Raw genomic sequence first — 26,869 nt, 5'->3', positions numbered from 1 at the left:
CCACCAAGCAGGAAGGTTCCCTATCCTCAAGCCCATGTAAACCCCCCCCCCCAAAAATGATGAACTGAACAACCCCCGTGAGGCCTGACCCCAGGTACATAGCAGCTATGGATCCCCGGCCCATAACTGGAGCAGCAGCCCACTGCTTCTGTCCCAGCCCCACTCACCGGCCCACCACTGGGGTCCCGGACGTAGCCGTAGGCAATAGTCTTGTCGATGGTGAAGCCAAAGTCAGCCCTACGGATGTGGCCCACCACCTGGCCATTTCTCCAGATGGCCTCCAGGCCAAACATGGGCACTTTCCTGAAGGGAACGACAGAAAGATCTGGGACCCCAGACCCAGTGCAGGGACCCCAGGGACGAGGCCCTGAGTAAATAAACGAACCATCAAGAAACATCAACTCAAGGATGAGCTTTGTGCCTAGGGAGGCAAATACCACATACTTGGAAAAGTACATCTAAGTTTCTCTTTAACTCTTGAACATTTGCAATTCCATATCATGGCTGGGTCTACTCTGTTATTTCCTCTCTCCCTCTCTATTTTATTTTATTTATAAAAAGGAAACATTGACAAAACCATAGGTTAAGAGGGGTATAATTCCCACCACCAGAACTCCATATCCCATCCCCTCCTCTGATAGCCTTATTGTTCTTTAACCCTCTGGGAGTATGGATCCAGGGTCATTGTGGGATGCACAAGAAGGTGGAAGGTCTGGCTTCTGTAATTGCTTCCCCGATGAACATAGGCATTGACAGATTGATCCATACTCCCAGCCTACCTCTCAATTCCCTAGTGGGTTGGGGCTCTGGGGAATCAGAGCTCCAGGACACATTGGTGGGGTTGTCTGTCCAGGGAAGTCTGGTTGGCATCATGTTAGCATCTGCATTCTTAATTCAGAGTACTTTCTTTGATTATTATAAGGTAAGAATATTCACTGAAATATTTTGCAAGTTCAAAATAGGGTAAGCAAACATTTCTCTTCTCTTTCCTCCTCCCTTCCCTTCTTTCTTTCTTTCTTATAGAGGCAGAGAGAAATTGAGAGGGAAAGGGAAGGTAGAGGGGAAGACAGAAAGAGTGAGACCTGCAGCACTGATTCACTGCTCATGAAGGCAGGGACAGAGGCTTGAACTCAGGTCCTTGTGCATGGTAATGTGTGCACTTAACACAGTGCACTACCATCTGTTCCCAAGTATATATTTACATATTTATATATGCCTATATTTGATAGAGACAGAAAGAAATTGAGAGGGAAGGGAAGGGGAAGATTGAGAGGAAGAAGCTTATGAAGCTTCCCCTCTGCAGGTAGGGAGCAGAGGCTTGAATGTGCACTCTACTGGGTATGCCAACATTCGCCTCCCCAAGTTCAAAATAGAAAAGAGAAGAGCTTCAACTCCAGTCACTGAAAGGCTGGCCTGTGAGTGACTCAGTGTTTGGCACCATTCTCTGCAGACATGTCTCTCTGGTGGTAGATGTACCATGAGTGGATGCCCAGGAGCAGCAGTGGGCACTGAGCCATGTGACCCTCCCCATATACACACACCCTGAGTGAGGACCCAGACAGGCCTGTGTACCTCCTGGCTTGAGAACTGGAGCAACCCAGCCTGGACCCACCCTCCCATCCAATAGATGAGCATCGTGTAGATTTCTGCCTCTTGTCCTAGATGAAAAACAGTCCCTTTTCTACTTGAGGACACAGGCTCAGGACCTATCCTTGTGACCCTGTCACTGGTCAGGCCCAGGAGGACATGAGCCCACATGGGGGCTGGTGTGGCCTAAGGCAGCACAGGAAACAGAAACAGGGGGTGTCCCAGGCCCCTGCTCCTCTGCTGCTCAGTCTCTATGCCCTCAAACCAGAGCCTTACTGCTCCCCAGAAACAGAAGAGCAACTGCAAGAACAGCCTGACAGCCTGGGAGCACCAAGGGGACAATGACACATATGGTTTTGCTCCCCCCTCCCTGGCCCATACTGACATCTTTTTGAAGCCTAGAAATCATCGGGGAGACGTGGTATGGTGGTGGCTGCTGTCAGCTCCAATTCCACAGTCCCAGACGCCTGCCCCCCGGGGGATGGCTGTGACTCAGAACCTGTGGCCGCCATGACAGCTCCCTGCTGCCAACTCTGCAGCATCCCCTCACCCTTCCCTGCAGCATCCCCTCATCCTTCCCTGCAGCATCCCCTCATCCTTCCCTGCAGCATCCCCTCATCCTTCCCTGCAGCATCCCCTCATCCTTCCCTGCAGCATCCCCTCACCCTTCCCTGCAGCATCCCCTCACCCTTCCCTGCAGCATCCCCTCATCCTTCCTTGCAGCATCCCCTCACCCTTCCCTGCAGCATCCCCTCATCCTTCCCTGCAGCATCCCCTCATCCTTCCCTGCAGCATCCCCTCATCCTTCCCTGCAGCATCCCCTCACCCTTCCCTGCAGCATCCCCTCATCCTTCCCTGCAGCATCCCCTCACCCTTCCCTGCAGCATCCCCTCATCCTTCCCTGCAGCATCCCCTCACCCTTCCCTGCAGCATCCCCTCATCCTTCCCTGCAGCATCCCCTCACCCTTCCCTGCAGCATCCCCTCATCCTTCCCTGCAGCATCCCCTCATCCTTCCCTGCAGCATCGTCACCTTACAAAGTCAGTGGCCTGAATGGGAGCCTGGAGCCAAGGACCCCACAGCCAGGACTCTGGGGACCAACCAAGTGAGGTGCCCGGGCTGCCCTGGGGAGACAGATAGGGGTGTGCCCTTGGGGCCCCCCTTCCACTCCACATCCCTCTTCCTCATCACTTGGCACCTTGTCTCTCTAGGTGGGAAAGATGGCCCCAGCTAGCAGCAGGAGAACAAAACAAGAAGGGGTGCCACTAGGAGGCCTCTCATCCTCTAAGGGCACAGCCTGGCTCTGTCCCACTCCCAGAAGGCTGGGCAGCACTTTCTCTACAAATCTTGCTGGAGAAGGCAGGCCCACACCCCCCATGCCTCACGGGCCCTGCAGACAGAGAGCCCTCAGTGGGCCTGCTCTGGACCCAACCCAGCTCTCAGAGGGTGATGGGGCCAGACAGTGAGTGATGACCTTATGAGGTCATATGTGTGTTTGGGGACAGACTGCCCAGCATGTGGGATAAGCTTGTGCCGGGTGACTTTTCTAAAAGGAAAAGCAAGGGTTAACTTCTTTGTTAAAAAAAAATACAATTGGTGGCAATCTTCCCCCCTCCTCCCAGTATAAACAGGGCTTTCTACTGCTGTCATCCAAGTGGCCTTGGTCGGTGGCCTTAGAATTTTCTGCCCAAGAGTTTGCTGGTATCCCAAACAAGTTGTACTTGGAAGAAAAAATAACCCGTTTAGCTTGTTGCTATGAGTTATGGTGGGACAGTTGGTAAGTGTATAAAAGGGCAAGTGCCATTGTTCTGGGGCCCAGTCTTTAGTGGACATGAGTCCGGCTGGGTCTTCTGCATAATAAATGCTGCTTCCTGCATTATAGCCTCAGTGTGTCCTATCTCTCTGCCTGAGAAGCTGCTGACAGCTTGCCTGGGGAACCGACCGGACCTCCCCCCTTGCCCCCACACCAGCTGTGGCTATGCAGCCCTGCACGGCACTCACTCATCCACGGTGAAGCACACCAGGCGACGGCGGAGGCCCTCAGCCCGCTGCTTCTCCAGTGCCTCGCGGCCCAGGAAGGGGGTGCTGGCCTTGAGCTTGCAGGTGAAGGCCAGGCCAGCCTCCAGGGGGCTGTCGTCAGACCGCAGGTCAGCATGCCAGTGCCGGTAGCCTGCAGGGGGTGGGGGGAGGGCAAGGGGCAGCAGCCATTAGGGCTGGGGAGAGGTCTGGCAGAGGAGAAACATGGGGCCACCACACCCAGCAATGTCCAGTCTGCATCCTGGCCTACAGCTGCTTTCTGACCCAGTGGGCGGGGGTGGCACCCCATAACAGAAGATGCCCCCAGGGCTCCTTGGGCCAGGAGTGCCTCCCTCTTAACCATCAGCCTAGGGGCCTTAGGAAGAGGCCAGAGCCCTCCCCCTTTCCTCCATGGTGAAGGACTGGGTATCGTCCAGACCAATCCCTGGCAAGCACCTTTGTAAGGCCCAGGCCTGCAAGGGGGCTCCTAGTTCACAGGCATCAAGGAGGCTCAGGGAAGCAGACAGTGCAGGAGGAGGCAGGAAGCACAGGCGACAGACTTGGAGGACCTCCACACCCCACCCCCCTCAGTGTGGCTTTGGGGTGCTGTCCTGCACTTACCTTTCTCAATGCTCAGGGAGTCAATGGCCCTGTAGCCGGCATTGACGAGGCCATGCTTGGCCCCTGCGTTCATCACAGCCCTGTACACGGGCAGGCAGGACAGCCGTGGGATGTGCAGCTCCCAGCCCAGCTCCCCCACGAAGGACAGCCGCATGGCCCGCACCTGAGGGCACAGGCCGAAGCTCACGCACCGTGCGGGGAGGGGGGTATCAGGGGAGTTGGTACGGAGGTCAGCCTGGCTGCCACATCCCAGCGGGCATTCCTCAGTCACCATTCCCAGCAGTGGGCCCTAGGTCTGGGCCATCAGGAATGGGGTCCCCAGGGAGGTTTTCTCAGGTGGGAAGGATGGTATGTCCCCTTGAAAGTGGGAGTTGCCAGAAATATGATCCTCAAAGACCCTCTTTCTTTTAGGAACAGAGAGGAAGAGAGGGAGGGAGGGGAGGAGGGAGGGAGAGAGAGAGAGAGAGAGAGAGAGAGAGAGAGACACCACAGTACCAAAGCTGCCCTCAATGTAGTGAGAGGGCCAGGCTCAAACCGGCGTCGCACACATGGCAAAGCAGTCTGTTATCCAAGTGAGCTATTTCTCTGGCCCTATGCTCCTCTCCTGCACATGTGACTGTTCTGTGGTTGCCAGCACAATTGGCCAGGCACAGAGGCATTTAAGGACACAGATACCTCTTTTCCCAGCTCTGGAGCCAGAAGTCCAAATGCCAGGTGTGCTGAGTGTGCCCCCCTCCCCCCGCTGGAGGACACTGGAGAGGGGCCTCACTACCTCTTCTGGGAGCAAAGGGAAGGCTGAAAGGTGAGCCCCACAGAGGCCCCTTGTCTGGAGGGGAGACACAGCAGCCAGTGCCCTCTTGGCCCTCTTCAGCCCACTCACTCCCCACTGTGGAAATGCATAGCCCCACACATTCATTCTATCATTCTCCAATTTAACAGAATTTAAAATGTGTGATCTCTAAAAACCTCTGCTGACCTAGCAAGCCTTCTCCACTAGCCTGCTTGTCTCCAATTTTTTTTTTCTCTTGATACACTCTGCTCGTTCACCAGCACTGTGCCCTCCTGGAATTCCTTCCAGAGTCAGGGGACACGGTATTCCTAACTATGTGGATACAGGCGCAGAGGTCCATGTGGCTGAGCACACACAGCTGCAGTGGGCCAGCTGCCCTTGGGACTGTGACCAGGACACCGTGCACTGGGTGTCTGTCTCCCTGCCCAAAGCACAGGGCTGCCCTACACACTTGGCTTGGGTGTATGCCATTTACACAGCAGCAACAGGCACAGCTCCTTGGCCTCCAGGCACACCTGTGAGCACACAGTGTGTACAGGCTAAGGCTTGGGGGCTCGGGACTGGAGCCTAGAAGCTCCCCCTGAAAGGCAGTGCAGAGCAGGAGGTGGTGGCAGGGCGAGCTCCGGGCCCCATCGTGCCAACCCTGCAGGGTAATCTCTGCGCCCAACCGCCTTCTGCTGAGGCCACTCTCTGACCACAGACTAGCTCATTATGAACCTGACACTTTAATCACACTGCCCATCAGGGGCTGGACTTTGAATGCTTTTAAAATGGGCGCAAATTTGCTCAGAGTTGCCATGTGCCCAGGCCTCTTTTAAAAAATGCAAAATTGACATGGAAAGTGCACTGTTGACATTTCCCAGATTCCCTGGTGCAAGCCATAGGCCCCTGACAAAGACTGCCTGGTCAACAGGATGCTAATTTTGGACAGCCAACAGAGGAGCTTGGGGTGCCAAGCCAATCATGTTTGGAAATAGAAGTCATTTTTCAAGCTCACCCATTAAACTGGGGTGATATGGCGGGTTGAGTTTGGACACACAGGCCCCCAGTTAAGCAAGAAGGCCAAGCTCTGGGATGGAGCTGCACCAGTTCCCCTCCTTCCCCCCGCCCAGGCTGGACTCACTAAATCTGGCTTCCCACTGGAGCCTTGTGCACAGCACACCCAAGAGGAACTGGACAGACTCCCAGGAACGAGGAGGCGACAGGTGCAGACAGCCCTGCTTTCCCTCAGAATGAGGGAAGGCTCGGGGCCTTTCCAGTTCCCCTGGATCACTGTCCTGGAGACAGCTGTTTTTCTTCACTGCGGCAGCAGGGCTGGGGGTTGGGGGGTGGAGGAGGTCTTTGTTTTTCTGAGCAGGGTTGGCCAGGGGGAGGTACATGCAGTGAAAGAAAAAGCCAGAAAGAGGAGGTCTGGAGCACAGGCTCTGGGCCAGCCAGACTTGGAGGGACTGGCACCTCCCAGCTGCCTGGGGGGGTCAGCTCTTTGGGCCTCAGGTCACTGGGTGAGGGTCAAGGTCATGGGAAATATGTTGTCTGCACACAGTAGATGAAGCTGGTTCCTTCTGTGAAGCAGAGCCCCTCACTCTAACGGGTCACAGGTTCTTGACAGGCTTACAGAATTCTGAGTGGTGATCAGGAAGGACTTTTTTAGTATGTAAAATTGTTTATTTATTGGATAGAGACAGAGAGAAATTAAGATGTAAGGAGAAAGTAGAGGGGAAGAGAGAGACACCTGCAGTCCTGCTTCTTTACCCATGAACTTGTCCCACAGCAGCTGGGAACCCAGAGTTCAAAACCCAGAGCTTGGAAACATGTGCACTCTACCAGACGTGCCATGGCCCAACCCCCAATCAGGAAGGATCTTAATGCAGCCTTCTGCAGAGGCCACTCTCTGAACACAGACTAGCTTCCTTTAAGCTCTCTCAAATGCTGGTGGAACTAAGATGCCAACTCAGCAAGGTAGAAGAACTGAAAAGCCAGCATCCCCTGCAGAAGTCATTTGACTGAAGATGGATGTCTTGCTGGCACCTTATTGGAAACTGCAGCTGTTATTCAAGTATAGAATGATCTCGGCCAAGCATAGGGCTGCAAGCGGGACTGTCAGCCTAAAGATCCACATCCTGTAAGAGCCGGAAGGATAGCAGAGAGACTTCTCAGAGGGAGAAAGATAGCTCTTGCTCATGGTTCATAGAGTGACATATCCCAGCAAAGAAGGGAACAAAGAAGGGAACAGGGCAGCTCATACACAGACCCTTTACTTCATATCCAGACACTCAGATGGCAGATAGGGTCTTCATAGGCATGAGACAGGCACCCTTCCCCCCCAGGGACCAGTCTGTGCCCCATTGGAAGCAGGTATGGACATTTCTTTTCTTTTCTTTTCTTTTTTTTTTTTTACTTTTGGTATGTGTCATTTCAATTTTTTTTTTTGTTCAACAATTTTTTTTAATTGGGGAATTAATGTTTTACATTCAACAGTAAATACAATAGTTTGTACATGCATAACATTCCCCAGTTTCCCATATAACAATACAATCCCCACTAGGTCCTCTGTCATCCTTCATGGACCTGTATTCTCCCCACCCACCCACCCCAGAGTCTTTTACTTTGGTGCGATACGCCAATTCCATTTCAGGTTCTACTTCTGTTTTCTTTTCTGATCTTGTTTTTCAATTTCTGCCTGAGAGTGAGATCATCCTATATTCATCCTTCTGTTTCTGACTTATTTCATTTAACATGAATTTTTCAAGGTCCATCCAAGATCGGCTGAAAACGGTGAAGTCACCATTTTTTACAGCTGAGTAGTATTCCATTGTGTATATATACCACAACTTGCTCAGCCACTCATCTGTTGTTGGACACCTGGGTTGCTTCCAGGTTTTGGCTATTACAAATTGTGCTGCCAAGAACATATGTGTACACAGATCTTTTTGGATGGATGTGTTGGTTTCCTTAGGATATATCCCCAGGAGAGGAATTGCAGGATTATAGGGTAGGTCCATTTCTAGCCTTCTGAGAGTTCTCCAGACCGTTCTCCACAGAGGTTGGACCAATTGACATTCCCACCAGCAGTGTAGGAAGGTTCCTTTGACCCTACACCCTCTCCAGCATTTGCTGCTGTTACCTTTTCTGATGTATGACATTCTCACAGGAGTGAAGTGGTATCTCATTGTTGTCTTGATTTGCATTTCTCTGACAATCAGAGACTTGGAGCATTTTTTCATGTGTTTCTTGGCCTTTTGGATCTCTTCTGTGGTGACTATTCTGTCCATGTCCTCCCCCCATTTTTGGATGGGGTTATTTGTTGTCTTGTTGAGATTTGTAAGTTCTTCATATATTCTGGTTATTAGCCTCTTGTATGATGTATGGCATGTAAAGATCTTCTCCCATTCTGTGAGGGGTCTCTTGGTTTGGGTAGTGGTTTGTTTTGCTGTGAAGAAGCTTTTTAATTTGATGTAGTCTCATAGGTTTATACTTGCCTTAGTCTTCTTTACAATTGGATTCGTTTCATTGAAGATGTCTTTAAAATCTATGTGGAAAAGAGTTCTGCCAATATTTTCCACTAAGTATCTGATAGTTTGTGGTCTAACATCCAAGTCCTTGATCCACTTGGAATTTACTTTTGTATTTGGTGAAATACAGTGGTTCAGTTTCATTCTTCTGCATGTTTCAACCCATTGTTTCCAACACCATTTGTTGAAGAGACTCTGCTTTCCCCATTTAATAGTCTGAGCCCCTTTGTCAAAGATTAGGTGTTCATAGGTGTAGGGGCTCACTTCTGGGCTCTCAATTCTATTCCATTGGTCAGTGTGTCTATTCATGTTCCAGTACCAAGCAGTTTTGATGACAATGGCCCTATAATACAGTTTGAGATCTGGGAGTGTGATGCCTCCGGTTCTGTTCTTTTTTCTCAAGACTGTTTTGGCAATTCTAGGTCTTTTCTGGTTCCAGATAAACATTTGTAGTATTTGTTCTATTCTCCCAAAAAATGTGCTTGGGATCTTGATGGGGATAGCATTAAATTTGTAGATTGGCTCTGGGTAGTATATTCATTTTGATGATGTTAATTCTTCCAACCCATGAACATGGAATATCTTTCCACTTTGTGTCTTTTTCAATTTCCTTGAGTAGTGACTTATAATTTTCTACTTCTTTGTGTCTTTTTCAATTTCCTTGAGGTATGGACATTTCTGTATAAGTACCACGCACTAACCAATTGTGCCACTGGAGCTCCGGAATGGACATTTCTACCTGCTGTGTAAACCACCACTCTCAAGGGAGTCCAGCCCTGACCATGCTCTGTGAGGTGGCAGGGAACAGGGCTGGTGGAGATCACTGGGCATCCTGGGCATTGCTGCCTGGTCTCTGGTTGTCTTTCTAAACGTGCCCCTTGCAGCCTGAACCCATCCAGTCCTATCAGGACCTTTTCAAACCATTAGGGAGAGAAGTCCAATTTCCTTCTAACCTGAGATGAATTTCAAGAAGAAAATGGTCTTATGGTCCTGTTTAACACTGCATCCTCAGTCAGGGGCCTGGGCTTCCCAGAGAGGACCCCCCTGTCTTTGGCCTAGGCCCTGGGAACGGAGTGTCTCCCCCATAATCACGCCAGGAGCACGCCTCCCACCAAGAGCCTCCTGAGCCTGGAGGCCAGCACTGGGAGAGGCCAGGACATCTGGTCAGTTGGCCGCCAAGGGGACAGCCTCTTCATGGTCCACCCCACCCCTGATGGAGGCCTGCAGTGAGGGGTGGGGGGTGCCTAGGGCCCAGCCAAGTATCCCCAGAAGTGATTGCAAAATGAAACGTCCTGCTAGGGTCACGATCAGCTGGGGTCGACCACCAGTGCTACCCACCATGGCAAGTGTGAGTCCTAGTATGTCGGCTGGGGGCCTGCTCCCCCATCTTGGGGTCCAAGGTCCTCATTCCAGATGCCAGGACATCGGGGCGGGCTGTGGAGGACATTCCTTGCCTGCATCTGGTTGGCCAGATCTCAGTATCCTGGCCCCAGAGTCCGGTCATATCCAAGGACTATGTGTCACCATGTGCACTCAGGCCAGCAACAGAGAGAATTTCAGAGATTCAGAAATCCCCCTTGGAGGTGGAGAATCCAGAATGTTCTGCACAAACACCAGGTTGTCCATGAGGATTTCAGACCCACTCTACCCTCTGGTGCTACAGATGGAGAAACTGAGACTGGAGGAGGCAATCCTACAGGAGACTAGAAGCCAGCAGCCAGACCTGAGGGGTCCTCACTCTGCTGAGCACTGGGCCATTCACTACCAGGAATCTCAGGTCCGGCTCTCAGCCACTCCCAGCCAGCCCCAGTAGCCTCTTCGAACTCAGGGGACATGGCCATCAAGCTCCCCATAGCTCAGCTGCTGACCTGTCCATCCTTCCTGTGTGGAGCCTCCGGGAACACGTGGCATGGCTCTCTGAGACCAGCAAGAACCCACAACTGGTAGGCCTCAGGAAGAGGTACTGGTCGCACAGTGGCAGGACTCACACAATGGGGCACCTCCTTGCCTCCATGTCTCTGCCCTTAGCTCCCCCATCTATGGGTGGTCTGGGATCTCCAGGCCCTGAAGGTCTGCACAGGATTGTCCCAGGTTACAGAGTGAGGCCTGGTGACCTGGCTTTCTGTACCCACCAGGCTGTGCCCAGCAGCAACAGAGAGGAGGAGAGAAAGAGCTGGCTTGGTTACACTGTGGTGTCTAAGAAAAGCTTGAGCAGCACTCACTCAACCACTTGCCACCACCCCTAGCCCCCCAGTAGCCCAGGGGTCCCCTTTATAGTCCTTATGCCACTAGAGCTCTATGTCCTGAGATCAACCCGCCTTCCTATGAGTGAGGCCAACCAGAAGGGTTGGAGTGAGAGGATTCAGAGAAGGCTCAGAGAGGCCAAGGTTGTGCATTGGGAGCCATGCCAAGGGACCTCTGCACTCTCAGTCCCCATGGGGCAGTCAGAGTTGGGAACACTCAGACGCAGTTTTTAGTAAAGCAAACAGAAGCTGACAGGTAGCTCACCCAGTAGAGTACACATGTTGCCATGTACAAGGACCCAGGTTCAAGTCCCAGGTGACCACATAGAATGACCTGGAGGGGCTAAACTTCATGAGCAGAAGAATGGTGGAGCAGTGTTGAAGCATCTCTCCCACTCTTTCACTATCTGACTCTCCGTGTAGAGGGGAAAAAATGACCAGCAGGAGAGGTGGAATCATGCAGGCTCTGAGCCCCAGTGATAATGGTAGCAAAGAAGGAGGAGGAGGAGGAGGAGGAGGAAGGGGGAGGGGAAGGAGCAGCGGCAGCAGCAGCTTTTTGACAGAATCAGCATACCAGTTCCAGAGGAGATTGCCAAGAGCAGCTCCTGTGCTAGACCCCCAATCCGGGCATCCCAGGAGCCCCCACCTTGAGTCTGCATGCCTGTTACGGGAGACGGATCCATCCCAGAAGTCTGGCCAAGTGTGGGAGGCAGTCAGGGCCAAGAAGGGGCTCCAGGCAGGAGGTAGCAGATAAGCTGTCCAAGAACAAGTCCCCTGCGCCTCATGGGGGTGGTCTTGGACAAGAGGGGAAGCATCCCCACCTGGTCCTCTCCCTCCAGCCTCCAAGCCACACACAGGTTGAACTGATGCCAAGCCCCACTCCCCACATCAGAGCCCAGGCCCAGACAAAGCCATGCACCACAGGCACCTAGAGAGCCAGGGGAGGGCTGAGAGCCTGGGATCACGCTGTGACACTCTCTCAAAGTGCCTACCCTCTCTGATCCAGGAAGGCAGCTTTCCACCAAGGAGGCAGGAAGCAAACTAGACAGAGGCACCCCTGCTTCCTGCACTCCAGTGGGGCCTGGGGGAGCGAAGGCCAGAGCAGAGCTTGGGAATCTCTCTCTGCCTTTATCTCAGTTTCTCTCTGGCAGCCTCATAGGCATCAGCTGATATTGTTTATTTGCTAACGGGTCCCAGACTTGTCCACAGACCTCCAGTCCCTCCACAGGCCAGGAAGGCCCTCCCCACCAATGTCCCCCAGCACTGTCCCCACCCCTCCCCTGGACAAGAGTGAAAGAAATAAAAAAGGGGCTGGTGGACACCCGATCTGGCCTCCTTGAGTCCTATTTCCATACTCCGGAGGCCCAGCCTGACCACCCAACCTTTTCCAGCTCAGTTCTGGGGTGCTCTCCTGCACCCCAGGGGTCCTACTAACAATTAAGAACCACCCACCCCCCAGCCCCACAGATTCTGTCACTTCTGGACATATCTGGGGGGTGTCCTGGCTAAGGGTGGTGACCAGCGATGCTCTCCACACCCCACAGTGCACAGGATGGCCCCAAACAGAAGGCTCTGTAGTGAGGCCCCCACACCATGAACAATCATGGGCCAGCCCCCTAGGATCAGCAGGGGGTGCCGTGGTAAGGCCACTGAGGGCTGTGTCCACTGGGGCTGGTCTCTAAGGAAGCTGGGCCCCTGGAGCCCTGGCACCGCCTGTCGTTACAGAGGCTTCAGGGCCCAGGCTCAGACTTTCTGGAACTTGGAGTGAGGGTGCACAGGGGCAGGACACAAGCAGGGCTCCCCCCAGCTGTCTTTCTCCCAACCACATTACTGAGTGGCCAGAGAACACTTAGGGGACCCCAGCTGGAGCAGCGTCAGGGCTGGGCTGCTCTCACAGGGGTTAGGGACTGGCAGGTCACATGGTTCTGGGGGCCACACTATGAGGAGAACACCCGGCAGCTGTACAGGAGACTGACTGAGGCTGCAGGTCATGGCGGAGCAAGGTGATGGTGACTGAGACTCACTGATCTGGGAGCCAAACAGCCCACAGGGCAGGTCCATGTGGTCCCCACTTCACAGTGGGGGACAGGCCTAGGGATAAATGGCCTTGCCTGTGGATACTCTGGCTCCCAGGTCCCAGCCCAAGGGTGTTCCTCTGAAGCACGTTGCTGTCACCCACCTCCCAGGGGACTGTGGCCAGCCTGTACCTACCAGATGCCCAGAGGCTTTCACCAGCTTGTGGGTGGAGAATGGGAAGGCCTCATTGCTCAGGTCTGCATCCAGAACTTCCTGGAGAATGGCCCGGCTATGAGACAGAGCAGAATCTGTCAGTCAGCCTGTCAGTCAGTCAGTCAGTCAAAAAACACTCCCCTAGCACTTACAGGGCAACCTGGGGAGGCAGTAGGCAAGACACAGCAGTGGGCTGTCATGAGCAGATAGGCGACAAACACGACATTAATGAGACACACAGGAGGCTGAGAACACAGCATAATGGTTATGCAAAAGACTTTCATGCCTGAGGCTCCAGGGTCCCAGGTTCAATCCCTGGCATTACCATAAGCCAGAACTGTGCAGTATTTTGCTACCTCCCTCTCCCTCTCCCTCTCCCTCTCCCTCCCCTCCCCCTCCCCCTCTCCCTCTTTCTAGTGGGTTACAAGATTGTAGTTCCACACTACACCTACCACCAAAGTTCTGTGTCCCCCACTCTCCCACCTCCCAAATATAACCAACACAGTTCTCACAAGTTTTATAAACAGTTTGATTGCTTCTGTTTTGTTTATTGGATTTTTTTTCCTTGTAAGTTCATGGTAATCAATTCTCTAGGCTCCACATATGAGTGAAACCATCCATCTTTCATCTCTTATTTCGCTGAGCAAAATGCCTTCCAGTTCACTCTCTGTGTACATGTTTCAGTAAATAAATAAAACATAAAAGAAGAAGAAGGAGAAAAGCAAAGATGCACAGGCAGCACCATCAGATGAGAAAGCTGTGGTGATCAGGAACAAGGCAGAGCCTCGGGACCTGGAGAGCTCCGATTGCAGGACACCCCATCTTAGGGGGCAGACCTCAGGCTTAGGGGCATCACCCTGGCTCCCACAGGCTGGGGGTCCAGCCCTGCCTGGCTCTCACATTTGCTGACTTGCCTGAGACTCCAGGGGCAGAAGCCAGTGGGGAGTAGGACGAGGCACCTTTCCTGGCTGACCCCCAGGCCCCCCTTCAGAGAAGCCACACCCTCTTGCATCCCAGGCATCCCCACATGGGTGCCCTGCCCCTCTTTCTCATCCTGGCCTGGATTCAGCTGTTTCCTCCTCCAGAGAACCCTCCCTAAGTCTGGGTCAGGTTCTTCTTGTCTGGAGTCCTAAGGCCCTGAGAGTTTGGGGAGCCCTTCTCAGTCTCAGCTGATCCCCACAAGCCAGGAGCTCTGAGCCTGAAGGGCGCACCCCCACATGCCTGGTAGAGTGGGCCCTCAGCAAACGGGACCTATGGAGAACTTTGCACCTGCAGCTTGTTCCATTAGCAGAAGCCGATCCCCCACTTCTACCCTGAGAGGGTCCCAGCAGTGCTCGGACTGCAGAGTGGCTTTGGCTTCTGAAAGTTGCAGATCCCAGCCCCCAACTCCATGGAGCCAGGATCTGCCCGCCCACAATGCCTCTGCCTGTCCTTATGTAACACTCCCCTCACGCCCACTCAGCACCCCCCACAGAGCCCAGACCTGACCACATAGGCCAGGGGTCCCCAGTTGCAGCCTCACTCAGCTATTGCTCACCGGGGGGCAGGCCAGCCGGGTTCAGAGTCCCCAGTTCAAGGCCAGCCACTCCACTTAACCCTCATATCCCTGCGTGGCCTCAACGTCTTCAACTGCTCCATAGGGACAGACAGTACGACCGCCTCCGGGGTCCTTGTCAGGAACCAAGCAGCAGGCTGTGGTGAGCGCCCAGCATTAATAATCACAAATGATCCCTCCTTCCTGTGTATCCCTGCAGACCACAGGTGGGCGTCCTCATGAGTTTAATTAACGAGCCCATCTGTCCCATCACCACAGCCCGGCAACAGCAGCAAGGTCCCCACCTTGCTCAGTGCATCCCCCATAACAGCTCTCTAGAGTCTAGCCCTTCTTCCCCGATGGTGGTGACACTATTATTCATCCCAGAAAGTCGAGGCTATTTTTGAAAGAGAGGTCGCTCTGGAAGAGGAAGAGGAGACATCTCTAGGAAGAGCGTCCGTCTGTTTGCCTGTCCGCCTAGAGCAGCTTATAATGAGACTGGAAGAGGCTGGCTGTCCCCCGGGGGCGCCTTGATCTGCTGCCTGCCCCCCAACTTGCCTTCCCTAAACTAAAAATAGCCCACTCCCTGCACACACACACACACACACACACACACACACACACACACACACACACCCCTCTCATTTGCCCTGAACCAGAGGGGTGGGAAGTCCTGCCTTGTTCCATGTCCCCCCTGTTGGGGAACGTTGCCCTCCTGCCTCCTGCCATCACCTCTGTCCTCCTCACCTGACATCCATGCTGCCCTCGGAAACCACCGGCTCACCTAGCCTCCAGGTCAATTGTCAGTCCTCGCCCCACTTGCCCACCTGGACTGCTCCCTTAGGGAAACCCCTGCTTCCTTGCTCTACACTCCAGTTGGCCTTCTGCTACCCCTGTCGGCATCAGCTACCCCTTGAAAGCCAAGCCCATCTCTGTCCCTCTCTGCCCTAGCCCCCACCCTAGAGGAACCTCTTGAAGCTTGTCTCTTCATGCCCGCTTCCCAGCTTTGCAGCTGCTCCTGACGTGCAAGGTGCCTTCCTGCCACGGGATCTTTGCACCTGCCGACTCCCCTACCTAGAACACTGTCTCTCCAGAGCCCAAGGTTGACTGCTTCATTTGCTCCAGAATTTTGCCCAAATGGCCTTTTTATTGGAGGTTAGCTTTCATGGGTGGCCAAAAGCTGAGCCCTTGATTGAAGCTCATTAATATTAAAACATGGGACTTTGGATAGGAATACATCCATCTGGAGGGTGGGGGACCACTCCTGGGCTCAGCTGAGGAGCACTCCGTTTGGGGACAGTCTGGCTGCAGGAACCTCTGTTGCTTTCTGAGCCCCTATGCTGCCCCATTGGCCACTTGCCACCCCCTTCCAGCTGCACCCCTCATCCTGCATCTCCAGCCTGGCAGGGTCTACCATCTGAGAACATGTGTGGCACCTGATTGTGCCAGTGAGAGTATCTGTGCCCGTCACAGTGGCAGAGGCTTTGTCCCTTCCCAAGAGGGGCAGCTGATGAGGACCAAGAATTTCTGAGGGTTGTGTGTGTGTGTGGGGGGAGTCCCTGGAGGTGCTACCTAAGGGAAGATCACCACCCCTCTGGACCTCAAATCCTGCACCAGTAAGAACAAAACAATGACAGCACCGCAGTGGACTAGAACTGAGGCTGGGGAGACACTGGCGCACAGTTGGACCAATCCCAGTGCCCCTTGGTGGCTGTTGGCATGAGGTACTTTCCTCCCTGACCCCCCTGGCCCCCAACACCTGCCCTGAAGCCCAGCCAGAGAGAACCTGGGCAAAGCTCACCCCAGGCCTTGCTTCTGCAGCTCTACTACATGGCAATAAGGAGGGATGAGCCACCTCCTGTGGCCAGTGCGCTATTCAGGCCTGCTGTGTCCACTTACGGGTGAGGCATGCACCGCAGACCAGGCCAAAGATCCAGAGACCATCCATCCCTGTGTACCCCTTGATACCCCCCCCCCCCCGAGCCCTCATGTGTTGACTCATGGCACAAGTCAGCCTGTCTTCAGACAGAAAGGGTTTTTTTGTATCAGGTGCTCTAGCAGCATCTTACCAGCCTGGCCCCTCTGGTTTCATTGAAGCATTGGCTTTAGCTGCCTGAAGAGACCCTTTAAGACCCTGAAGAGGCCAGTAAGTGGTTCTGTCCCAGTGGGAGGGACTCATGTATGCCTGAGTACACCTCCTGGCCCCCCTCCCCAGTGTCTGCTCACCTGGCTGGGCCCTGGATGCTGATCATGCCCAGGTCCTCGGAGCTGTCCATGAGCTGGCAGCGGAAGCCCCGGTCCTGCAGCACAGTACTGATGTGGCTCCAGTTGTGCTGAGCCACGGCCCCCCCCACAGCCAGGTAGTAGCCATCCCCTGGAAGACAGGAACCAGGGTTGTAGCAGGATGGGGGGTAGGCGGGGTAGAGCCACCCTGGGCCTTGCAGGGCCACAACAAAGCATCCTGCACGGAGCTGGGAGTCAGGGACGTGGGCTTCATGCCAAGGGAATCCAAGGCTTTCACTCACTTTCCCCACAGAGGGAAGAGTAAGAGCTCAGAACACCTGCTCAGCTCAGGCAGACTCTGTATCCCAGCTCAGCTGAATAAGTCCTTCCTGATCTCTGAGCCCCGACATCCATACCAGTTCCCCTTTCTTTTTTTCTCTTCTTTTTTTATATTTATTTATTTAGTTTCCCTTTTGTTGCCCTTTTTATTGTTACTGTAGTTATTACTGTTGTTGTTATTGATGTCGTCATTGTTAGGACTGAGAGAAATGGAGAGTGGAGGGAAGACAGAGAAGGGGAGAGAAAGACAGACACCTGTAGACCTGCTTCACTGGTTGTGAAGCGATGTCCCTGCAGGTGGGGAACTGGGGGCTCGAACCGGGATTCTTAAGCCAGCCCTTGCATTTCGCACAATGTGCACTTAACCCGCTGCGCTATCGCCCGACTCCCACCAGTTCCCCTTTCACCCCATGAACCCCACCTTCCCTGGAGCTCTGGGTTCTAAGCCCAGGTTTCCTGGTCAGACCCTGTGATCCCAGCTATGTGTGGGAGGGGTGACACTTCTCACCAAACCCAGGCTTCAGAAAAGGAGCCCAAGGGTCACAGTGGTCCCATGAAGGGAGAGGCTCAGAATCTGTCCAATTCTGAGTCCCTTTCTGCCCCAGCCTCCTAGTGTCCAGTGGCACCACGTCATGCCCCTGATCCCTCAGTCATCAGGATTGTCCAGAACTTTACCCACAACCAATCAGAGTTTCTGGAGGGCCCCATTCCCACAAGCCTCCCTCCACCCCCTTCCTGCCTATAGCACCCTCAGCTCTGATAAGCTCAGCTCTGCCCAGGGGCTGTGTCTGTATGATTCTAAGCCCTCATGTCCAGAGCTGCCCCTGCAAGACCTAAGGCACTTCTCCTCACCTCCCAGGACCTCACCAAGGCATCACCTCCTCCAAAAAGTCCACCAACCCCACTCCTCCTTCCCACACCTCTCCAGCCTCACTGCAGTGGCTCAGACAAAAGGCAGCTGGTGAATCTGTTTCTGAACAGTCAACCTTCATCAAACCCAACTAAAATCAAAGCACTGGCCCTGACGCCATTGGTCAGCCAGGCCCTGTCCCAGAGTGCAGTCAGATGTGAAGGAGGACTGTGAGCAGAGCAGGAAGATTCTGTGACACTCTGTGGCTCTGGGCATGGGCTGGGCTTTATTTGGTACTGTTCAGTCTTGTTGGAATATTTCCTATGAAATTTTCTTTCCTTCCTGTCTTCTTTACATCTTTTTAAAAACTGCCATCAGGGTTCTCTCTGGACCTTGGTACAGACACTAAGAATCCACCTCTCCTGGTAGCTATTATTTTTCTTTTCTGCCCCCTTTCCTTTCTTTTTTATTACATAAGATAGAGATAAATTGAGAAGGGTGGGGGAGATAGAGGAGAGAGATAGAGAGACACCTGCAGCATAGCTTCACCACTTGTGAAGCTTCCCCGTGTAGGTAGGGAGCAGGGGCTTGTACCCAGGTCTTTGAGCATGGAAATGTGTGTGCTCTACCGGGTGCACCACAGCCCAGCCCCCCAGCATGAATTTCTCTATCACATAAGAGTGTTCAGATCGGGAGTCGGGCTGTAGTACAGCGGGCTAAGCGCAGGTGGCGCAAAGCAAAAAGACCGGCAAAAGGATCCCGGTTTGAGCCCCCGGCTCCCCACCTGCAGGGGAGTCGCTTCACAGGCGGTGAAGCAGGTCTGCAGGTGTCTATCTTTCTCTCCTCCTCTCTGTCTTCCCCTCCCTCTCTCCATTTCTCTCTGTCCTATCCAACAACAACAACAACAATAATAACTACAACAATAAAACAACAAAGGCAACAAAAGGGAATAAATAAATAAAATAAATATTAAAAAAAAAGAGTGTTCAGATCACCCTTCAAGATTAGCAGCTACTTTGTCCACAGTGCTGAGCAAACGCCAGTATCCTTGGTGCTGTTCTGCAGGGCTGGAGACACTAGACACATGTGGAAAACACGCGCATATTTCACACATGAACGGGAAACGCATGTCCGATTCACACACACGTACATTCACAGCAGAACGGCAAAGCTTTTGAGGCTGATAATAAACAAGTCTGCCTACTGCAGGGGCGGAAAACCTCTTTTCTGCCAAGGGCCATTTGAGTATTTATAACATCAGTGTTGGGACATACAGAATAATTAACTTAAAAAATAGCACTTAGTGTTGCTATGAAAAAAACTCTTAGATTGGGCTGGAAGGTGGCACATTCAGTTGAGTACAATGACCCTGGTTCAAGCTACTGTCTTTACCTGTGGGGTGGAGAAGCTTCACAAGTGGTGAAGTAGTGCTGCAGGTATCTCTCTCTCTCTCTTTATCTCCCTCCTCTCTCAATTTCTTTTTTTTATTTTTTAAACAATTTTTTAAAAAAATATTAATTTATTTACTTATTCCCTTTTGTTGCCCTTGTTTTTTTATTGTTGTTGTTATTGATGTCGTCGTTGTTGGGTGGAACCGAGAGAAATGGAGAGAGGAGGGGAAGACAGAAAGGGAGAGAAAAAGATAGACACCTACAGACCTACTTCACTGTGAAACGACTCCCCTACAGGTGGGGAGCTGGGAGATCGAACCAGAATCCTTACGCCGGCCCTTGCACTTTGCACGATGTGCGCTTAACCCGCTGTGCTATTGCCCAACTCCTTCAATTTCTCTCTCTACTACATAAATAATTGAGGCTAGGTGGTGGAGCACTAGGTTAAGCTCACATAGTACGAAGCACAAATGTTGGTATGCTTCTAAATTCTGCTTCTAAGACCCCTTCTGTTTCATTGGTTTAATCCCCCTGCTTAACACTGTATTCTATTTACATAACCACAGTTAACTAAGCACCCCCCTGCCTCCAGGGCACTGGTTTAATCCTCACTGTTTTACACGCTTTTTCCTTCTCCCCACCCCCTATCCTACGTACATCCTCTTCGGACCTTACTATTCCGCCTCAGGATATATACGGACAAGATTGTGATTAGAGATAGCTTAGAGTGCGCTGCATTCCACATGAATAAAGACTGAACTGCGTACCACTCAGCCATGTGTCCCTGGTCATCTCTCTCTCCCACCCGTGAAGCCAGCCCGACACACAAGGACTTGCTCAAGGCTCGCAGTTCAAGCCCCTGATCCCTACCGGCAGGGGTGTCTCCTCACAAGCAGTGAAGCAGGTCTGCAGGTGTCTATCTTTCTCTTTCCCTCTATCTTCCCCTCCCCTCTCAGTTTCTCTCTGTCATATCCAAAAAATCGAAAAAATGACCACAGGAGCAGTGGATTTGTAGTACAGGCACTGAGCCCCAGTAATAACCCTCGGGGCCAGGAAAAAAAAAGGAGAGAAAAAAATTAATTTAAAAAATAAAGCTCTTAAATTTACTGAATTTCAAGTTCCCTCTACAGTTGCCTTGGCAGGGCCGGCACCAATGTCTCCTCAGGCTGTAAGTGGGCCAGATGTACTCCAGCTCTGGCCTAGTGTTTTCCTGGTATTCAGAGGGATCCCTGAGACCTTTATTGCACTCCCAGAGCCACCAAGGACATAAAACCTCAGTCATACTGACTCACACAAGCAGCCAAGCACCCTCTTCATGCACATGCACACACATACATACAAACACACACACACACACACACACACACACACACACACACACACACACACTGGCAGCCGCTCAATTTCACTCAGAGGCATCAAGCACAGTTCAACTCTCCTTCCTAATTAATGAACACCTTTCTTCCACAGCCTGTTCTTCCTGCAAGGGTCAAACCATCAGGGCCAAAACTGTGGACTCATCCAGAAGGGCAACTGACAACTTCTCTTTTCAAGGCACAGGGGACTGCCAAGATCCTACTCCCCAGATGGGGAAACTGAGGCTTAGGGAAGTTCTGCCCCACTCTCCTGGAACCTCCACCCTTCTGGAACCTCCAGGTTCTTGCTGGATTCCCTCTAGCAGCTCAGAAAATTGTTTCCATTCCCCAGGTGGGGAAACTGAGGCTCAGAGAAAATCAGGCAGGAGAAATCATGCAACAGCAGGATGCTGGTGACCCCCTCTAGGTCATCTTGCTCTGTCTCCCCAGTTACAGTTTTTTTCTATGGACGGGGGGCTGTGGATGAGCTTCCCCTGTCCTTGGGGTTGTGGGGGGGAAGCCACGCAAAGTTCCTACCTGCCTTTCTCCTACGGACCTCTACCCAGCTCCTTGGGGGCAATGCCTTCTATGTAGTGCTGGTTCTCACCTCCACACCTGCCTGACCAGCAGTTCCTGCCTACTCCTTTGAAGCTCAGGCCAGATGCTACCCCCTCCAGGAAGCCTTCCTCATTTTGGCCCAGCCATCTCCCATGAGCCTCGTTCTATTCCTCCCTTGTATTTTTCACCCAGGATTCTAACAACCTCTCCCTGTGTGTCTGTCTGTCCTTACAGTTCTCTGTGAGAGGCCCGAGGCCCTGCCAGCCCTCCACTTCCACCACCATTTCCAGAAAGCAAAGGCTCAGCAAACAATGGTTGAAGGAATAAATGAATGAATGAGTTCATTCATTCATTCATTTATTCATTCACAAACATTTAGGTGCTGGCTAAGCCAACTTTCCCAACTTACACAGCACCAATGGCAGGAGGAAGCTCCCCTCTCTGCATGCCCCCAGAGACCCCTCACCCATCTTCACCAGGGTGAATCTTATCTGTTCTACTTCCAGGAGCAACCCCAAGAATGAGAGGGCCTCATGAGTTAGCCATGCTAACTCATCTCTGCCTTTGTCACCCAGAAACAATACCCAGGTGGACCAGGTCCTGTACTAACACTGCTGCTGCCCAGACTGCTGTGGAGGACTGGGCTGGGCGACCAGCTTAGCTAATGAGCTCCACCCACCTCTTCCGCTTCCCAGCCGGGTGCTCAGCACTCAGGGTCCCCAGGGGCCCACTTAAAATGCAACAGCGTGGAGCCAGGCCCACCAGGGTCACCAGCTTTTCTAGATTGGTTGGCTGCTTCCCTTCCCTGCTGGTGCCCACGGGAGCCACATACCAACAACCCTTCTTCTGCAAGTCCAGTTTCTCAGAGGCAGCAATAGCCATCCTACCTGGGCAAAAAGACGGCTTCCCACGCTATTCTGCCAAAAACCATGAGCACCCTTCTTCCTTACAAACTCAAACCAGACCAAGGCTGTGTGTCCCACAGGGGAGGGCCAAGGAGTGGGCAACAGCCAGTCCAGAGAAGACTAGGAATCTGGGTACTGAGCTGCCCATGACTGAGGGTATGCAAGCGGAAGGCAAGGGGCCTGCAGAGGACAGGCTGGGTGTTTGTCTGGACATGGAGCCAGGCGTCTTCATGGCCTGTGGTGGGGAGCTGGGCTGGCAGAGAGAAGCCATTCATTGCAGACGGCAGAGGCAGAAAGCAGCTCTCTTCTCAGGAGGCAGGCGGTGCCTGATCCTTGGCGTGCTGCCCTGCCAGGTGCAGGAGCACAACCACACTGTGGAAGCTCCACAATGCCAGCGAGGGACAGGTCCAAAGGTATAATCACCGAGCACTGTGTCTGCCCAGTTGCCTTAACAAAGCCTGTGACCTGTCTCAAAGGAGACGGCTCATCTCCCAGGCCCTAACTACATCGGTGACACAGGTAACCACAGGGCAGCCCAAGCATCCTATCCCCTTCTGTCACTCCTGTGTCAGCAAGCAATGGTCACAAAACCTGTGCCTTCCAGCCTTCTCTTACCTTCAAAGGCAGGGGCCAGTGGCGAGGCCTGGGGCCCGGGGGCCAGGCAGCTGACGGTCAGGTCACTTTCAACGCCTCCTTGGTGGTTCAGCATGCAGGTGTACACCGTGGAGCCTGGGGTAAGGAGGGTGGAGGGTCTGAGTTACCTCATAGCATGCAGCTGCCCATAGGGGGGGCCCTCTGATCTGGGGGGAGGTCACAACACCCAGGGAGGGGCAGGAAGGTCACCCAGCAATACTGTTCCTGGAAGAGGGAAAAGCAGAGGTAGCAACTTTCTTCTAGAAATGCCTGAAGGGCCTTTTACTCCTCCCAGTCCACTCTTCACACCCATCCAACACCAAGGTAGGACAGGCTGAAGAGAAGGACTCATGTCTGCGTCATGCTGATGCTCCCTGGCATGGCAAAAGCAAATGGACACCTGCTGAACACAGGAATATGTGCATGGGCTTACATTTGAAGTGATGAATAGATAGACAGGGGATGGGCAGATAGGAAATGAATGAGTAGATGGTGAGTGGATAGATGGATAATGAATGGATGGAAGGACAGTGGGTGGATGGACAGTGGGTGGAAGGACAGTAAGTGGATAAATTAGTGGATTAATGGATGAATAGTGAATAGATAGATAAATGAATAGGTGCAGATGGATAGCTGGATAATGAATAAATGGACAGTGCATGGATGAATGAGTGGATAAAGGGGAAGATGGATGGACTATTGAATGGATACATAAACCAGTGGATGCAGAAGGATAGATAGTGAATGGATAGATGGGTAATGAATAAATGAACAGACAATATGCGAATGGATAGTGAATGGATGGATGGATGGATGAATGGATAGATGGATAGATGGACAGTGAACCAATGGATGGATGAATGGATGATGGATGGATATACAGTGGGTGAATGGGACAGTGTGTATGGATAGAGAAGGAAAGTGGAAGAAGTAAGAGGATGAGGGAGGGGGGAGGGGAGGGAGGAAGGCGGTGGGGTCCCTGGGCCTGGTGCTTGTTCTGAAAGGCAGAGGAACCTGGACACTGGGACTCAGGCTAGCTCAGACCATGGTACATGCAGTGAAGGCAGTCAGCATCTCAGTGCTTCTGTGCCCAGGCTGTGCGCACAGGCCCACCTGGTGCTGGAGTGTGAGAGGACCAGCCCCCACCGAGGTCCTTACCGGGGGGCCTATTGACATCTGCAGAGAAGAGCCAGTCCACAGCCTTCCTGGCGTCTGAGCCTAGCAGGTAGAACTTCCCGAAGTAGGACATGTCAAACACAGCGGCGGCACCTCTGCACGTCAGACACTCCTGCTTGATCTGGAAAATTCCAGAGAGGTGGGGTATCATGTGCTGTGAGGTGCACTTTCTTCTCAGTAATGTGCTGTACCCCCTGCTCTGATGCTCCCCCCCTGGGAACAGTGATGATTACTCCTCTCAGGCATGAAGAATGTGCCCCAAGAAAGATTGTATACTAGGCAGCCAAAGAAGACCCCATGCGTTCAGTGGGATTACATTCAGACAGGGTCTATGCTCTGACCGTAAAGGAAGTGAATAAGAGTAGAGCACATACACCATCATGCTCAAGGACCCAGGTTCAAATCCCTAGCCCCCACCTGCAAGGGGAAAACTTCATGAGTGGTGAAGCAGGACTATAGATGTCTCACTTTCTCTCTCCCTCTCTATCTGTCCCCTTCCTCCTCAATTTCTCTGTGTCTAGAAAGAATAATATTTTTTTAAAGTAATCAACAGCAGAGAGCAAATGAGAAAATTCACAATAACTAAAAGTAAACTACACATTGCTAAATAAACAGTGGATGGATCAAAGGGGGGAAAACTCACAAAAGGAATTAAAAAATACTTTGAAATGAATGGAACCAGAAATTTATGGAAAGAAGCTAAGGCAATGTGCACCAGGACATGACATCTGTAAGTTCTATGTGGAAAAGAAGCTCTCAGAAAAATATTCTAACTTCTCACTTTGAGAACCTAGAAAAAGAAGAGCATATTAGCCCCAAGGCAAGAGAGGGAAAAAATAATAAAGGTTGGAGTAGGCACCCATAAAATAGAGAATAGAAAAGAGGGGAAATTGGGAAATCAAAAGTTGGTTCTTTAAAAGATTAATAGCAGTGGCACATCCCTCACTAGTTGACCAGGAAAGAGTACAAGACTCAGGAAATGCAGGAGGACGCTACTGTCCTCTTCACAGAAGCAAGAAACAGAAGAAAATAAACATACAGACAACTATACTCTACAAATCAGGTCTGAAACAGGACAAATTTCTAGTCAGACAGGAATTATTAAAACAGACTGAAGGGAGTCAGGCGGTAGTGCAGAGGCACGTGGCATAAAGCACAAGGACCGGTGTAAGGATCTCGGTTCGAGCCCCTGGCTCCCCACCTGCAGGGGAGTCGCTTCACAGGCGGTGAAGCAGGTCTGCAGGTGTCTATCTTTCTCTCCCCCTCTCTGTCTTCCCCTCCTCTCTCCATTTCTCTCTGTCCTATCCAACAATGACGACAACAACAATAATAACTATAACAACAATAAAAAAACAAGGGCAACAAAAGGGAAAAATAAATAAATACAAAAATAAAAAAAAAGATTGAAGAAGAAATAGAACATGTGAATAAATCTATAACCAAAATGAGACTGAATCTTTACTTTTTAGCCTACCAAGACTCACAGGAGAATTTTACCAAACATTCCAGGAAGAATTAATATCAATTCTTCACAAACTCCTCCAAAAACTGGAGCTGATCGCTATCTAATTTCTTGAAATGAATATTACCCCTAATGTGAAAACCAGACAAAAGTCTCATAAGAAAACTACAGACTGGGGGCCTGGGAGGTGATACAGGGAATGAAAAACTGGACTCTCCAGCCTGACGTCCTAGTTCGATGCCCGGCATCACGTGTCAGAGTGATGCTCTCCTTCTCTCTCATAAACAAATAAATATTAATAAGAGAAAGCTGCAAACTGATATCCCTCATGAAGACCAGTGCAAAAAAGAAATAGTGGTAAACCAAATCCAGCAACATATAAAAACCAATGTGTGTAGTTGGATGTTGGTACACCTGGTAGAGTGCACATGTTATCATGTGCCAGGACCTGGGTTCAAGTCCCTGGTTTCCACCTGAAGGGGGAAGCTGTTTCACAAGCAGTGAAGCAGTGCTACAGGTCTCTCTCTCTCTCTCACTCTTAATCTCTCTCTCTCTCTCATCGCCCTCTTAATTTCTCTGTCTCTATCAACAAATAAGAAAAATGGCCACCAGAACAGTGGATTCATGGTGCAGGCTCACAGCCCCAGTGACCACCCTGGTGGAAATAAAAACTCATTTCCAAAAAGGCATGTACACCATGAGCATGTGGGATTTATCTGGGATCTCCAAATCAATTAGTGCAATGAACCAGACTAACAGGACAAAGAAGAACCAGAGGATCATCTTAATAGACAGAGCAAGCATGTGGCAAAATCCAACACCTGGGAGTCGGGCGGTGGCGCAGCGGGTTAAGTGCAGGTGGCGCAAAGCACAAGGACCGGCGTAAGGGTCCCAGTTCAAGCCCCCGGCTCCCTACCTGCAGGGGAGTCACTTCACAGGTGGTGAAGCAGGTCTGCAGGTGTCTCTCTTTCTCTCCCCCTCTCTGTCTTCCTCTCCTCTCTCCATTTCTCTCTGTCCTATCCAACAACAATGACATCAATAACAACAATAATAATAACTACAATACAAGGGAAACAAAAGGGAATAAAAAATAAATTTTTTTTAAATCCAACACCTATAATGATGAAAGAAAAAAAACTTTGAAGTGAACTAGGAATTGGGGAAGTTTCTCAGTCCAATAATGGGTATTATTATTACTATTACTTATGGAGAGGTACAGAGAGAGAAACCTGTAGCACTGCTTCATCACAAGATGAAGCTTCTTCTCTGCAGGTGGGGACTGAGGGCTTGAACCTGGGTTCTTACACACTATAATATGTATGCTCAACTACGTGTACCACCAAGGGGTATATTGAAAAGCCTCCCTCTACTAGATGGTGAGAGACTGAATGTGCCACTAAAAACAGTGAACGGAGAGAGCTGTCTGCTGTGCTGTTTCTACATAAC

General features: G+C 51.7%; 1 protein-coding gene across 3 annotated transcripts in view; it reads right to left on the bottom strand.

The window, feature by feature from the left end:
• The window catches only part of SARDH (sarcosine dehydrogenase), a 53,465-nt gene that overhangs the window by 507 nt on the left and 26,089 nt on the right, over positions 1 to 26,869 (bottom strand). For 2 of the 3 annotated variants that reach the window (XM_007521434.3, XM_060199349.1), the window contains 7 exons: positions 23,944 to 24,082; positions 22,768 to 22,881; positions 16,758 to 16,905; positions 12,980 to 13,073; positions 4,224 to 4,386; positions 3,588 to 3,756; positions 168 to 303 (listed from right to left, as the gene is read on the bottom strand). In XM_007521434.3, the coding sequence (XP_007521496.1) occupies positions 168 to 303; positions 3,588 to 3,756; positions 4,224 to 4,386; positions 12,980 to 13,073; positions 16,758 to 16,905; positions 22,768 to 22,881; positions 23,944 to 24,082 (963 nt within the window). Of the gene's footprint in view, positions 1 to 167; positions 304 to 3,587; positions 3,812 to 4,223; positions 4,387 to 12,979; positions 13,074 to 16,757; positions 16,906 to 22,767; positions 22,882 to 23,943; positions 24,083 to 26,869 lie in introns of those variants that run through there. The other variant, XM_060199348.1, reaches the window with a different exon arrangement.

The sequence above is a fragment of the Erinaceus europaeus genome, chromosome 10 (genome assembly GCF_950295315.1).
Source record: "Erinaceus europaeus chromosome 10, mEriEur2.1, whole genome shotgun sequence".
Lineage (NCBI taxonomy): Eukaryota > Metazoa > Chordata > Mammalia > Eulipotyphla > Erinaceidae > Erinaceus > Erinaceus europaeus.
Note: the sequence above shows the minus strand (reverse complement) of the source record. Positions and strands in the feature narration are given on the sequence as shown.